We start from the raw sequence: 13,567 nt of genomic DNA on the forward strand, positions 1-13,567 counted from the left end.
GGCCCACAGGCAAATGATGGTAAATACAGCTTGCTAGCTGTCCTTTAACTGAGTTTTACTGGACTAGTGCTGCGCTCATTCATTTACACATAGTCTGTGGGTGTTTTCATGCTACAATTGCAGAACTGAATGCTTGGAAAAGAGACTACCTGACCTGTAAAGTCTTTTTTACTTATTTACTCTTTGGCTCTTTACAGAAAAAGTTTCCAAGCCCCTATATTAAAGCAAGTTCTTTTTAATTTTTCCCCAGGTACCAGTCAAAAAGATAAAAATTTTAATGCATCTCGACTCTGTATCCAGAAGTTCTTCCCAAATAGGAAATGCTTTATCTTCAATCTGCCCACTGACTGGGAGAAGCTAGGCCAGCTTGGGACACTCCAGGATGATGAGCTGAACTGCAAATTCGTGCAACAAGCTACAGTCTTCTGTTCCTACATCTTTAACAATTCCAAAATTAAAACTCTTCCAGGAGGCATCGAGGTCAATGGACCTCGTGAGTACTCTTTCCAGTCTTTACTCTCAGTGTTGAGACTAAAGGAAGGTGGAATAACATCCACCTAGTTCAGCTTTGAAAGATGCAAATCTTTTACTATTATTTTGGTAAACTCTGGGTGACACAACATTTCTAATAGATTTTATTAGTCATGTTTCTTGGTTGAGAAAAGATAGGAAAGGACAAAGAAACGAGCTCTATTGCTTAAAATTGGCCTTGTACATTGGACCTGCACTATCCAATATAGTAGCTCTTAGATAAGTGTGGGTACCTAAATTTAAATGTAGATTAATTAAAATTAAAGAAAATTTGCCTGACCTGTGGTAGCACAATAGATAAAGCATTGACCTGGAATGCTGGTGCTGTTGCTTTGAAGCCCTGGGCTTACCCAGTCAAGGCACATATGAGAAGCAACTACGAGTTGATGCTTTCTGCTCCTCCCCCGCATCTCTTAAAGAAAATTTAAAATCCTGATTATACAGCTATATTTCAAGGGCTCATACCTACACATGACTCGTGGCTTCAACACTGCACAACATATATAGGACACAAATATCATCACAGAAAGTTCTATTGGACAGTGTTCTGCTAGAATAAATAAAATAGAGGACTCCTTTTTAATTTTTCACAAATGTTGATATTACAAATACTTGCCATGGACCAGCACTGATGATACAGACATAAATGAGAGAGGTACATTTCCTCTCCTAATGGGGGTTGGAATAAAGTACATGCACTCAATAAACACAGGTCTGTGGTATCCAGAACAGAAGTCCTCACCCTTTGATATGTGCTCATATTACCCAAGGATCTTGCCGGGGAAGGTCTAATTCAGTGGATCTGGGATAGAGGCTGAGATTTGCATTGCTAGCAAGCTTCCAAGTGATGCTGAGGACATTGATGTTGTAAGGCAAATGAATGGTAAAAGGTATCATTAGATTGACACAGAATAGACTGCTTCCTTACCCTAGCTACTACAAACACTACCATTTGTTCTCTATTTGTAGGACTGAAGAGCATGGTGCTGACCTATGTCGAGGCCATCCGAAGTGGGGAGCTGCCCTGCATGGAGAACGCAGTCCTGGCATTGGCCCAGATAGAGAACTCGGCCGCAGTGCAAAAGGCCATTGCCCACTATGAGCAGCAGATGGGTCAGAAGGTGCAGCTGCCCACAGAAACACTCCAGGAGCTGCTGGACCTGCACAGGGCCATTGAGAAAGAGGCCATTGAAGTCTTCATGAAGAATTCCTTCAAAGATGTAGACCATTTATTTCAAAAGGAATTAGCAGTAAGGTTTTTTTTTTATGTCAATATGGGTTAGGGTCTCGGAAAGCAAAGTACTACTAGAAAAAAAAAGGTATTTATTATGAGAGAAAAAATTCTTACCAAACTTCAAAATGATTTAGCTTGACCAGGTGGTGGCACAGTATATAGAGTGTCTACCTGAGATGCCGAGGATCCACGTTTGAAAACTTACGGTCACTGGCTTCAGTGCAGGTTCATCCAGCTTGAGTGCTGGCTAACCAGCTTGAGCACAGGGTCACTAGCTTAAGAATGGGATCATAGACATGACCTCATGATTGCTGGCTTGAGCCCAAAGATCACTGGCTTGATGCCCAAGATCGCTGGCTTGAGCCCAAGGTAGCTGGCTTGAGAAAAGGGTCACTGGCTCAGAAGAAGCACCCTAGTCAAGTCACATATGAGAAAGTAATCAATGAACAACTAAAGTGCTACAACTAAAAGTTGATGCTTCTCATCTCTCTCTTTTCCCATCTACCTCTATCTCCCTCTCTTGCTCTCTTTAAAAAAAGAATAAAACTTTAAAAAAACCATTATTTTAATGAGCAATTTTAGTTTGATTGACTTAAAGTGGGTTTTTTTGTGTTTTTTAATTGATTTTAATTTATTGCATTTACATAGATTCAAGTGTCCCACTGAATACATCCCCCTACACCCGTGTTTCCAACATCATCCCACTTGCCAGCCTCCCTCCAACACCCTCCCCCCTTTCCACCAGGATTTGCTTTAATCTGCTCTCTATAACACTGTGTTATGTAAATATAATTTCACCAATCTCTTTCCCTTCTCTAATCCCATCCTCTCAGCCCCTTTCCCTCTGTTCACTTCCCTTCTGGTCTCTTTGATCCCAACTCTGTCTCTATTCCGTTTCTTAGTTCACATTGTTCATTGGACTCCTCAAATGAGTGAGGTCAGATGATAGTTTTCTTTCTCTGCCTGGCTTATTTCACTTAGTAGTTTTCAGGTCTATCCATGTTGTCGCAAAAGGTAAGATTTCCTTCTTTTTCATGGCCTCATAGAATTCCATTGTGTATATGTCCCAGAGCTTTTTAATCCACTCGACCACTGACAAACACTTGGGCTGTTTCCAGATCTTGGCTATTGTAAACAATGCTGCAGTAAACATGGGGGTGCATTTCTTCTTTTGAATCAGTGATTTGGTGTCCTTAGGATATATTCCTAAACGTGAGATGGCTGGGTCAAAAGGCAGTTTTATTTTTAATTTTTTGAGGAATCTCTATACTGTATTTCATAGTGGCTGCACCAGTCTGCATTCCCACCAGCAGTGCAGGAGGGTTCCCTTCTCTCCACGTCCTCGCAACACGTATTATGTGTTGTTTTGTTAATCAGCACCATTCTGACTGGTGTGAGGTGGTATCTCATTGTGGTTTTACTTAGCATTTCTCCAATGATTAGTGATGTTGAACATTTTTTCATCTGCCTATTGGCCATCTGTATGTCCTCTTTGGAGAACTGTCTATTAATTCCTTTTGCCCATTTTTTGGTTGGATTGTTTATCTTCCTGGTGTTGAGTTTTACAAGTTCTTTATAAATTTTGGTTATTAACCCTTATCAGACATATTCATGAATATGTTCTTCCATTGTGTGGTTTCTCTTTTTATTTTGTTCATGTTGTCTTTAGCTGTGCAAAAGCTTTTTAATTTGATATAGTCCTATTGTTCATCCTGTCCTTTATTTCATTACCTGTGGAGATAAATCAGCAAATATATTGCTATGAGAAATGTCGGAGAGCTTACGGCCTATGTTTTCTTCTAAGATGCTTATGATTTCACAAATTAAATTTAAGTCTTTTATCCATTCTGAGTTTATTTTTGTGAATGGTGTAAGTTGGTGGTCTAGTTTCATTTTCTTGCAAATACCTGTCCAATTTTCCCAACACCATTTGTTAAAGAGACTGTCGTTACTCCATTGTATGCTCTTACCTCCTCTGTCAAATATCAAATATCAATTGTCCATAAAGTTGTGGGTTTATTTCTGGGTTCTCCGTTCTGTTCTATTGATCTGTATGCCTGTTCTTAGGCCAGTACTGAGCTGTTTTGAGTATCATGGTCTTGTAATATAACTTGATATCAGGAAGTGTGATACCACCCACTTTATTCTTCTTTTTCAAGATTACTGAGGCTATTTGTGTTCTTTTTTGGTTCCATATAAATTATTGGAATATATGTTCTATATCTTTGAAGTATGTCATTGGTATTTTAATTGAAATTGCATTAAAATTATAAATTGCTTTAGGTAATATAGACATATAAATAATGTTTATTCTTTCTATCCATGAACATAGTATATGCTTCCACTCGTTTGTATTTTTCTTGATTTCTTTTATCAATGTTCTATAATGTTCCGAGTACAAGTCTTTAACCTCCTTGGTTAAATTTACTCCTAGGTACTTTATTTTTTTGTTGCAATAGTGAACGAGATTGTTTTCTTAATTTCTCTTTCAGACACTTCATTGTTTGTGTATAAAAGTGCCTCTGATTTCTGAATATTAATATTATATCCTGCCACCTTGCTGAATTCATATATCAGGTCCAGAAGTTTTTTGACTGAGACATTAGGGTTTTCTATGTACAGTATCATATCATCATTGAAGAATGATAGTTTTACTTCTTTTTTTCCAATTTGGATACCTTTTATTTCTTCTCCTTGTCTGACTGCTGTGGCTAGGACTTCCAGAATGATGTTGAATAAGAGTGGTGAAAGGGGACACCCCTGCCTTGTTCCTGATCTTAAGGGGATTGCTTTTAATTTTTACCCATTGATTACGATGTTGGCTGTGGGTTTGTCATAGATGGCCTTTATCATGTTGAGGAATGTTCTCTGTATTCCAACTTTGCTGAGAGTTTTGATTATAAATGGGTGCTGGACTTTATCAAATGCTTTTTCTGCATCTATTGATATTATCATGTGATTTTTCTCCTTCCTTTTGTTTATATGATGAATCACATTGATTGATTTGCAAATATTGTACCAGCCTTGCTTCCCCAGAATAAATCCCACTTGATCATGATGTATGATTTTTTGCATGTATTGCTGGATCCAGTTTGCTAATATTTTGTTGAGAATTTTAGCATCAAATTCATCAGGATTATTGGCATATACTTTCTTTCTTTGTATTGTCTTTGCCTGGTTTGGAATCAGAATTATGCTCGCTTCATAAAAGGAGCTTGGAAGTCTTCCCTCCTCTTGAATTCTTTGAAATAGCTTGAGAAGGATAGGAGTTAATTTTTCTTTAAATATTTGGTAGAATTTGCCTGTGAAGCCATCTGGACCAGGGCATTTGTTTGTTGGGAGTTTTTTTTTTATAACTGTTTCGATTTCATTTGTTGTAATTGGCCTGTTTAGATTTTCTGATTCTTCCAGATTTATTTTTAAAAGATTCTATGTTTCAAGGAATTTGTTCATTTTACTTAGGTTGTCTAATTTTTTGGAAGACAGCTTTTCATAGTATTTTCTCATGATCCTTTGTATTTTTGCTGTGTCAGTTGTTAACTTCTCCACTCTCTAATTTTATTTGGATTCCCTCTCTTTTTTTCTTGGTGAGTCTGGTTAAAGGTTCATCAATCTTGTTACCTATTCAAAGAATCAGCTCTTGGTTTCATCCTCTGTATTGTTTTTTTAGCCTCTATGTCATTTATTTCCTCCCTAATTGTTATTATTTCCTTCCATCCACTTTTTCTGGCTTTACTTGCTGTTCTTTTTCTAGTTCTTTTAGATGCAGGATCAAGTTGTATATTTGAGCTTTTTCTTGCTTCTTAAGGTATGCCTGTAATGCTGTGAACTTCCCTTTGAGGTCTCTTTTTGCTGTATCCCATAAATTTTGAGTTGTTGTATGTTCATTTCTATTTGTTTCACGGAAATTTTTTATTTCTTCCTTGATCTCATTGTTAACCCATTAGATATTTAGAAAACATGCTGATTAGTTTCCAAGTGTTTGAGTGTTTTTCAGTTTTCTATTGTAGTTGATTTCTAGTTTCATACCATTGTGATCAGAGAAGATACTTCATATGAGTTCAATCTTCTTAAATTTACTGAAACTTGTTTTGTGTCCTAACATGTGGTCTCTCCTAGAGAATGTACCATGCACACTTGAAAAAAATGTTTATTCTGCTGCTTTAGGGTAAAAGGCTTTGAAGATATCTATTAAATCCAGTTGTTTTAGTGTGTCCTTTAAGGCTGCTGTTTCTTTGTTAATTTTCTTTCTTGAAGATCTATCCAGTGATGTTAGTGGGGTATTGAAATCCCCTACTATTATAATATTGCTGTTGATCTCACCCTTTATGTCCATCAAAATCTGCTTTATATATTTAGGTGCTCCTATATTAGGCACATAGATATTTATAATGGTTATTTATATCTTCCTGTTGGATTGCTTTATCCTTATGTAGTGACCTTCTTTATCCCTTACTGTAGCCTTTGTTTTAAAGTCTATTTTGTCAGATAAATGTATTGTTACCCTAGCTTTATTTTCATTTCCATTTGCATGAAATATTTTTTTCATCCCTTTACCTTCAGTCTATGTGTATCTTTTGTTTTGAGGTGGGTCTCTTTTAGACAGCATATGTACAGGTCCTGTGTTCTTATCTGTGCAGCTACCCTATGTCTTTTGATTGGAGCATTTTATCCATTTACATTTAAGGTTATTATTGATATGTAGTTGTTTATTTCCACTTTATTCTTTAAATCTACATTCCTCTTTTACTTGATTTTTTTCAACTTTGTTCATCTACAGCACGTCCCTTAACATTTCTTGCAGCATTGGTTTGGTTGTAATGTATTCCTTGAGTTTGGGGTGGGGGGTTGTTGTTCTGGGAAGCTTTTTATTTCTCCTTCTATTTTAAATGATAGCCTTGCTGGATAAAGATCTTGGTTGTAGGCTCTTGTTCTGCATTACCTTGAATATTTCTTGCCATTCCCTTCTGGACTCAAGTGTTTCTATTGAAAAGTCAGATGTCATCCTTATGGGGGCTCCTTTGTAGGTGGTTGACTGTTTTCTCTTGCAGCTTTTAGTATTCTTTCTTTATCTCTTTGCTTTTGTATTTTAATTATGATGTGTCTTGATGTATGTCTCTTTGGGCTCCTTTTTAATGGGATTTTCTGTGCTTCTTGAACTTGTGTGACTTTTTCCTGCATCACTTTAGGAAAGTTTTCAGCTACGATTTCTTTAATCAGGTTCTCTATCCCTTGTTCTTTCTCTTCTCCTTCAGGAACATGTATTATGCAGATGTTGTTTTTCTTCATGCTGTCACAGGGCTCTCTAAGAATTTCCTCAGACTTTTTTTTTTTACAGAAATAGAGAGAGTCAAAGAGAGGTGTAGATAAGGATAGAAAAGAATGGAGAGAGATGAGAAGCATCAATCAATTTTTTTGTTGCAGTGCTTTAGTTGTTCATTGATTGCTTTCTCATATGTGCCTTGACTGTGGGACTACAGTAGATCAATTAACCCCTTGCTCAAGCCTGTGACCTTGGGTCCAAACTGGTGAGCTTTGCTCAAACCAGATAAGCCCATGCTCAAGCTGTCAACCTCGGGGTCTCAAACCTGGGTCCTCTGCATCCAAGTCCAACGCTCTATCCACTGTGCCACCGCCTGGTCAGGCTAGAATTTCCTCAGACTTTTTGATCCTGTTTTCTTTTTGCTGTTCTGCTTCTGACCTTTCACTTATCTTGTCCTCTAAATCGCTGATTCGATCCTCTCCTTCATCCAGCCTGCTTTTAATTACTTCTAGTGTAGTCTTCACTTCTGATATTATGTTTGTCATTTCTGTCTGATTCTTTTTTATTATTTCAATGTCCTTTTTGATGATTACTATCTCTTTGTTTAGGTGCTTGTTATGTCCATCTATTGTTGCTCTAAGATCCTTGAGCATCCTAACAACCATTATTCTAAGCTCTGCATCTGGTATCTTGATTATTTCCATTATGTTTAGTTTTTTCTGTGGATTTCTCTTGTTGATTCATTCGAATTGCATTTCTCTGTCTTCCCATTTTGTCTCTGTACACTGTTCCTTTGGATATATTGTTTTTGTAGTTAGCTGAATATAACGGTGTTGTCTGCCTCCAGCTTTCACTTGTGTTGTTTCTGGATCTTCTTTAATTGGCTTCAACTGTTAGTATTCTGCTGTGAGCTGTCTGCTTCTACTGCCCTTTTTTGCTGTTTGTGACAGCGTTTTCTATGCCTTAGCTCGGTCATGTGTGAGGAGCTTTTCCTTAAGATACCACTCTAACTAGGGTTGTTAGGTCCTGAGCTGATGCTTTCCGTATCTTGCCGCAGGATATACCAGCTTTGGACATCAATGGCTGAAACCTGGTGCAGACCAGTGGGGGTCATTGCTTCTGACTCACCCTTAGCAACCTTCTTGGAGCTACAGGTCATCCAGAATTTGTGGCTGCTTCTGCTGGGCCCTTATGCCATTGTAAATATCAGCTAAACTCCTAGGCTGGCTTTTATCTACTCTTGGCCAGTGTGTGTGGCCTCTCTATTCCTGAAGTGTAGTCTTTCCGCCAGTCCCCCATTTCCTCCGCCTCTTCAGGCACTCCGGCACTGGCATGGACTCACGGGCTGCAGCTTGGGCTGCTCCATGGGTGTGGGGTACTCCTCGCCTCACTGGGCTCCACACCTTGCGGGCAGGCAAGATCCCTTACAAGGCTCCACACCCCATGGGTGTGAGACCCCTCACCCTGCTGGCATCCACCCCACACCGGTGTAAGGGACACCTCGCCCCACAGGGTACCACCTCACATGGGTGCATGGGAGGTCTCTCCAGGTTCCACCCTCCACCGCCACATGGGCCAAGGACCAGGGCAGCCAGGACCTCCCACCCTTAGGAGGGTATTCAGCAGATTGGGGGGTCATGTAACCCAGACCTCAGCACACAAAACCTGTGTCCCTGATGCGCCCCCCTGCTTCTAAGTGTCTCTCTGCACTAACTGAAGCAGGAGAGCCTCTGATGGGTGGGGTAATTTCTTCCCTTTGCTGGCTTGGCTTTTCCAGGAAGAATGGTTACTTTAGATTTGGGGAGTGACCCAATACAGGTCCCCCACTGTCTCTCCCTGTGCACCTGAGACTACACTCTCCTCTCACAACTCGTCCTCTCAGTGCTCCCTGCTACTGGAGCCCTAGGTAAGTGGCTGTGAACAAGGTTTTCTGTATGGTCCCTTTAAGATGGAGCCTGGGTCTGAGAGTTCTGTCTCCCTCTCGCAAACTGTAACCTGGCTCTTCTTTCAGCTAAATACTGTCTGTATGCCCCCTCTAGTCTCTGGGGCTCCAGGATGGGGTTCCTATCCTGTGGCTGAGGACCCACAACTCTCCGTGCAACCCACTCCACCATGAGATACCCTCAAGCCGCCTCGCTCCTGGGAGCAGGACAGCCCTTTCCGCATCTCTGCCTTTCCTACCAGCCCAGTGTGATTTCTTTGGTGATGCTTGGTTATAGATTCCTTTTAGTTTAGTTCAAAGTTGGTTTTTAAAGATGATTATTCCTAAATTAAGTTGTAATCCACTTTGATTCTGGGAAGTGGGAGTTGTAACGTCCACCTACTCCATCGCCGTTTTCCCTCCTTCAGGAACTGAATGCTGCCTGGCTGGTGGCTCCATCAACTCAAAGTTTTGAGAAACATTTTTCTTTTATCCATAAACTAATCATATTTTCCATAATTTAATTATAGACATATAGCTAACAATCAGAGCTTCTAATCATATTACATGCTTGTTGTCATCAGACTAATTTAATATTATACCCCAAAACAAAGAAATATGTAGCCTTTGTTATCTTGAGAAGACTTACATTGAGTCACATTTATTCTGATATAATCATTAGTCCAATTTTGGATGGAGAAGTTTATTTCTAAAGAAGTATTTTTAGGAGTAGAGAGCATAGGTCAATGCCATCATCTAGAACCTAGGTCAATGCCATCATCAGTGGGGAAATGTTTTTTTTTTGTTTGATTGTTTTGTATTTTTCTGCAGCTGGAAATGGGGAGAGACAGTCAGACTCCCACATGCACCCGACTGGGATCCACCCGGCACGCCCACCAGGGGCAACGCTCTGCCCACCAGGGGGCGATGCTCTGCCCCTCTGGGGCATTGCTCTGTTGCGACCAGAGCCACTCTAGCACCTGGGGCAGAGGCCAAGGAGCCATCCCCAGTGCCCGGGCCATCTTTGCTCCAATGGAGCCTCGGCTGCAGGAGGGGAAGAGAGAGACAGAGAGGAAGGAGAGGGGGAGGGGTGGAGAAGCAGATGGGCACTTCTCCTGTGTGCCCTGGCCAGGAATCGAACCCAGGACTTCTGCACGCCAGGCCGACGCTCTACCACTGAGCCAACCAGCCAGGGCCAGTGGGGAAATGTTTTGCATGGAGAATGCAACCCTAGCCTTGGCCCAGACCAAGAATACATCTGCAGTGCAAAAGTCCATGGCCCACTATAACCAGCAGATAGGCAAAGTAAATACTAACATAAAGCTAGCAATCTCTGCCATGAACTTCACCTCCAAGGAGAAAGAGACTTCAATAGACACAGAATCAGGAGGAAAGTGGAGGTACCTAAAAGTTTTTATAAGGGTCACAGATTTAGTTTTTGAGAAGTCTTTTTAAAAATTCTGAGGTCAAGATAAGATCTTCTCTCCACTGTTTTTATTTCCTATTTTCACATTAAAGGCCCAGCTAGAAAAAAAGCGTGATGACTTTTGTAAACAGAATGTGAAAGCATCATCAGATCGTTGCTCAGCTTTACTTAAGGATATTTTCAATCCTCTAGAAGAAAATATAAAGCAAGGAATCTATTTTAAACCAGGAGGTTATCGTTTATTAAACCAGAAGATGGAAGAGCTAAAGAAAAAGTACCTTCGGAAATCCAGGAAGGCAATACAGGTAACCAACATTTATCTGTCTCTCTGTCCATTGCTCCCTTCAACCCCACACTTCCCTCACTCTCATTTTCCCTGCTCCTCCTTTCCTTGGGTCTACTTTCTCCCTGATGGCTTCCTTCCCCAGCAGGCTCACCCCACATGGGACCACAGCCCAACAGCTCCAAAACTGGAGCCTTCAGTCAAAGAACAGAGACTGTCCATTTATATTTATATCAATCCCACAAAGGACCCTGCTTCATAGGATGCCATAGTTGGCCAACCTGGAGAATGCACCCACCAGTGACTGGGCACCATGACCACCAGATGCAGGAGGGCTAAGAAAAGCAATTCCTAGAGGAATGTATGGTGGGCAAATAGGAATAAGCACTTACTGCTATTTCTTATTACTAATTCACTTTCTCTGAGTCCTAGAGTGAAGAAATTCTCCAGACATACTTGAAGTCCAAGGAGTCTGTGATTAATGTAATTCTACAGACAGACCAGACCCTCACAGAAAACGAAAGAAAGATTGAAGGTGAGGAGCAAGTAAAGAGACTAGATAGCCTCAAAAGCTTTTAAAATTTAAACAATTTGGCTGGGTGATCCTGGGGTCCTTAAACTAGAGCAATGTGAACAAAGATGCCTCTAACTAACTGAAGTCAGTTCAGAGTAGGGCATACACAGTCAGCAACAACAGCGATTGGTAAGTTTACAAGAAAGAAAAAGCAGCATGGTCACCCACATGAATTTTCCTTCATTTCCTCTTTTAAGAGTGTGTGAAAGCTGAGTCTGCAGAGGCTGCAGCAAAAATGTTGAAGAAGATGCAATGGAAGAATCAGCAGATGATGGAAGAGAAAGAAAAGAGTCATCAGGAACACATATGACAACTGACTGAGAAGATGGAGATGAAGAGGGCCCAGTTAAAGGCAGAGCACGAGAGGGTTCTGGATCTGAAACTTCAGGTATTTCATTACATCACCTTGAGGTTTCTTTTTTTCTGTTTTTTCTCCACTCTCCCTGATCTCTTTGTGTGGTTGTTAGAAGATGAAGCCCAGGAGGACCTTGCTTGCCTACATACACTTTTCAATCCCTGTCTGATTGCCTCACCTGGCTCCTGCCTGTGTCTGGTTATTAAAATTATTTTTGCATTTATACCACATCTAATCCTTTATCAGTATATTCTTTGGTCAATGGTAGCTTATCAGCTAGGCATTACAAAAAGTGTCTTATCTGTATCTCTTTCTTAATATTATATGAAGCAAGAACTGCTATATCCCTATGACTTAGGAGAAGAAACAGGTTCAGAAAAGATTAAATAACTTTTATAAGATCACACAGCTTGGTAAGACATCTGAGTCAACTTCACCACTTATAGGAATTTAAGATAACTTTTTCTGTGACTCCTGGTATGGCTCTAGTTCTAAGGGAATTTAAGAGCAGAAAGACTCCTTAACTCTCACACCTGTATCAGTCTGCCATTCCTGACTGCTTTCTATGCCATACTCCCAGGTTGAGGAGTAAATTATGTGCAGAAATACAGCATGGGCAGTTTGGAATTTTGATATCCTCACTTATATCCTGCTACCCTTGCCACCAAGCCATGGAGGCTTAAATGAAATTCCCTGATCTAAGATTCAGACATTTCATTTGATTTTGAAAACTTTTTATTTGTTATGTGTTTGTATTTTTCATGTGTATATAAGAGTCTCTTTGTATATGTGTCTGTATAAAAAAAGTCAATAATGCATAGATAACATTTGAAAGCAAGCATATGATTAAGATTGCTCACAAAGGCTGTATAGAATAAATGGGATAAAAGTTCAAGACTTGTAATTTAAGCTCATCAATATATCAGAAGGCATAAGCCAAAAGTCTTTCTTAGATAAAGGAGGCTCAGGGAAAGTAATCATGGAACTAGGATGCCCAAGAGAAAATATAACAAAAATTAATGATGGAGAGAATTTCAAGAAGAAATTAAAAAAAAACAACTATGAATGTGGGAACATGTAGATAGAAGTTAGAGATTTGCTTACTGCTATAGTTTATTTGTTCACTCTTTATTTGTCCCTTTTTAGGAACAGAATGAGTTACTAAAGGAAGGATTCAAACAGGAGAGCACACAACTTCAGAATGAAATAGAAGATCTCAAGGATAAGCTGAATAACAGTCAGATGAGCTGTATCTTAAGCTAAAAACCTAAGGAATAAAGCTTTCCTGGACACTCTTACCCATGGCATAACTCAAGCAGTTTTAGAATTCGGAAAAATGTCACTACACTTGAGAAAAAGTGACCTTTTTAAAGCTGATAAAAGGAATCTACACAAAATTCTCCTCACATATTTCATGATGAAAAGCTGAATGCTTTGCCCCAACTCAGGAACAAAGCAAGGATACCTGGTCTCTCCTCAGGTGTTAAGTGTTATACTGCAAAGCTAAGTACAATATGGCAAGAAAAAGAAATAAAAGGCACATAGGTCAGAAAGAATAAAATTAAACTGTCTTTATTCTCAGACACCATCATTATCTATATAGAAAAATCCCAGGGTGTCCACAGGAGGGGAATTAAAAACTCTTGGAACAAATAAGTGAGTTTAACAAGGTTGTAAGATTCAAGATCAACATGCAAAAATCAATTTTCAACTGTATTTCTGTATAAAAGCAATGAACAATTAGAAACCAAAATTTAAAAAACAATACCACTGCCCTGGCCGGTTGGCTCAGCGGTAGAGCGTCGGCCTAGCGTGCGGAGGACCCCGGTTCAATTCCCGGCCAGGGCACACAGGAGAAGCGCCCATTTGCTTCTCCACCCCTCTGCCGCGCTTTCCTCTCTGTCTCTCTCTTCCCCTCCTGCAGCCAAGGCTCCATTGGAGCAAAGATGGCCTGGGCACTGGGGATGGCTCTGTGGCCTC

General features: G+C 40.1%; 1 protein-coding gene across 1 annotated transcript in view; it reads left to right on the forward strand.

Annotated features, from left to right (window-relative positions):
• LOC136330982 (guanylate-binding protein 1-like) overlaps positions 1-13,244 on the forward strand; it is a 36,100-nt gene extending 22,856 nt beyond the window's left edge. Inside the window, exons 7-12 of the mRNA XM_066268716.1 lie at positions 251-493; positions 1,501-1,781; positions 10,468-10,680; positions 11,091-11,193; positions 11,430-11,620; positions 12,734-13,244. Coding sequence (XP_066124813.1) covers positions 251-493; positions 1,501-1,781; positions 10,468-10,680; positions 11,091-11,193; positions 11,430-11,542 — 953 coding nt within the window. The 3' untranslated portion in view covers positions 11,543-11,620; positions 12,734-13,244. The remainder of the gene's footprint in view (positions 1-250; positions 494-1,500; positions 1,782-10,467; positions 10,681-11,090; positions 11,194-11,429; positions 11,621-12,733) is intronic.
• Positions 13,245-13,567: the final 323 nt, after the last annotated feature.

The sequence above is a fragment of the Saccopteryx bilineata genome, chromosome 3 (genome assembly GCF_036850765.1).
Source record: "Saccopteryx bilineata isolate mSacBil1 chromosome 3, mSacBil1_pri_phased_curated, whole genome shotgun sequence".
Taxonomy (NCBI): Eukaryota; Metazoa; Chordata; class Mammalia; order Chiroptera; family Emballonuridae; genus Saccopteryx; species Saccopteryx bilineata.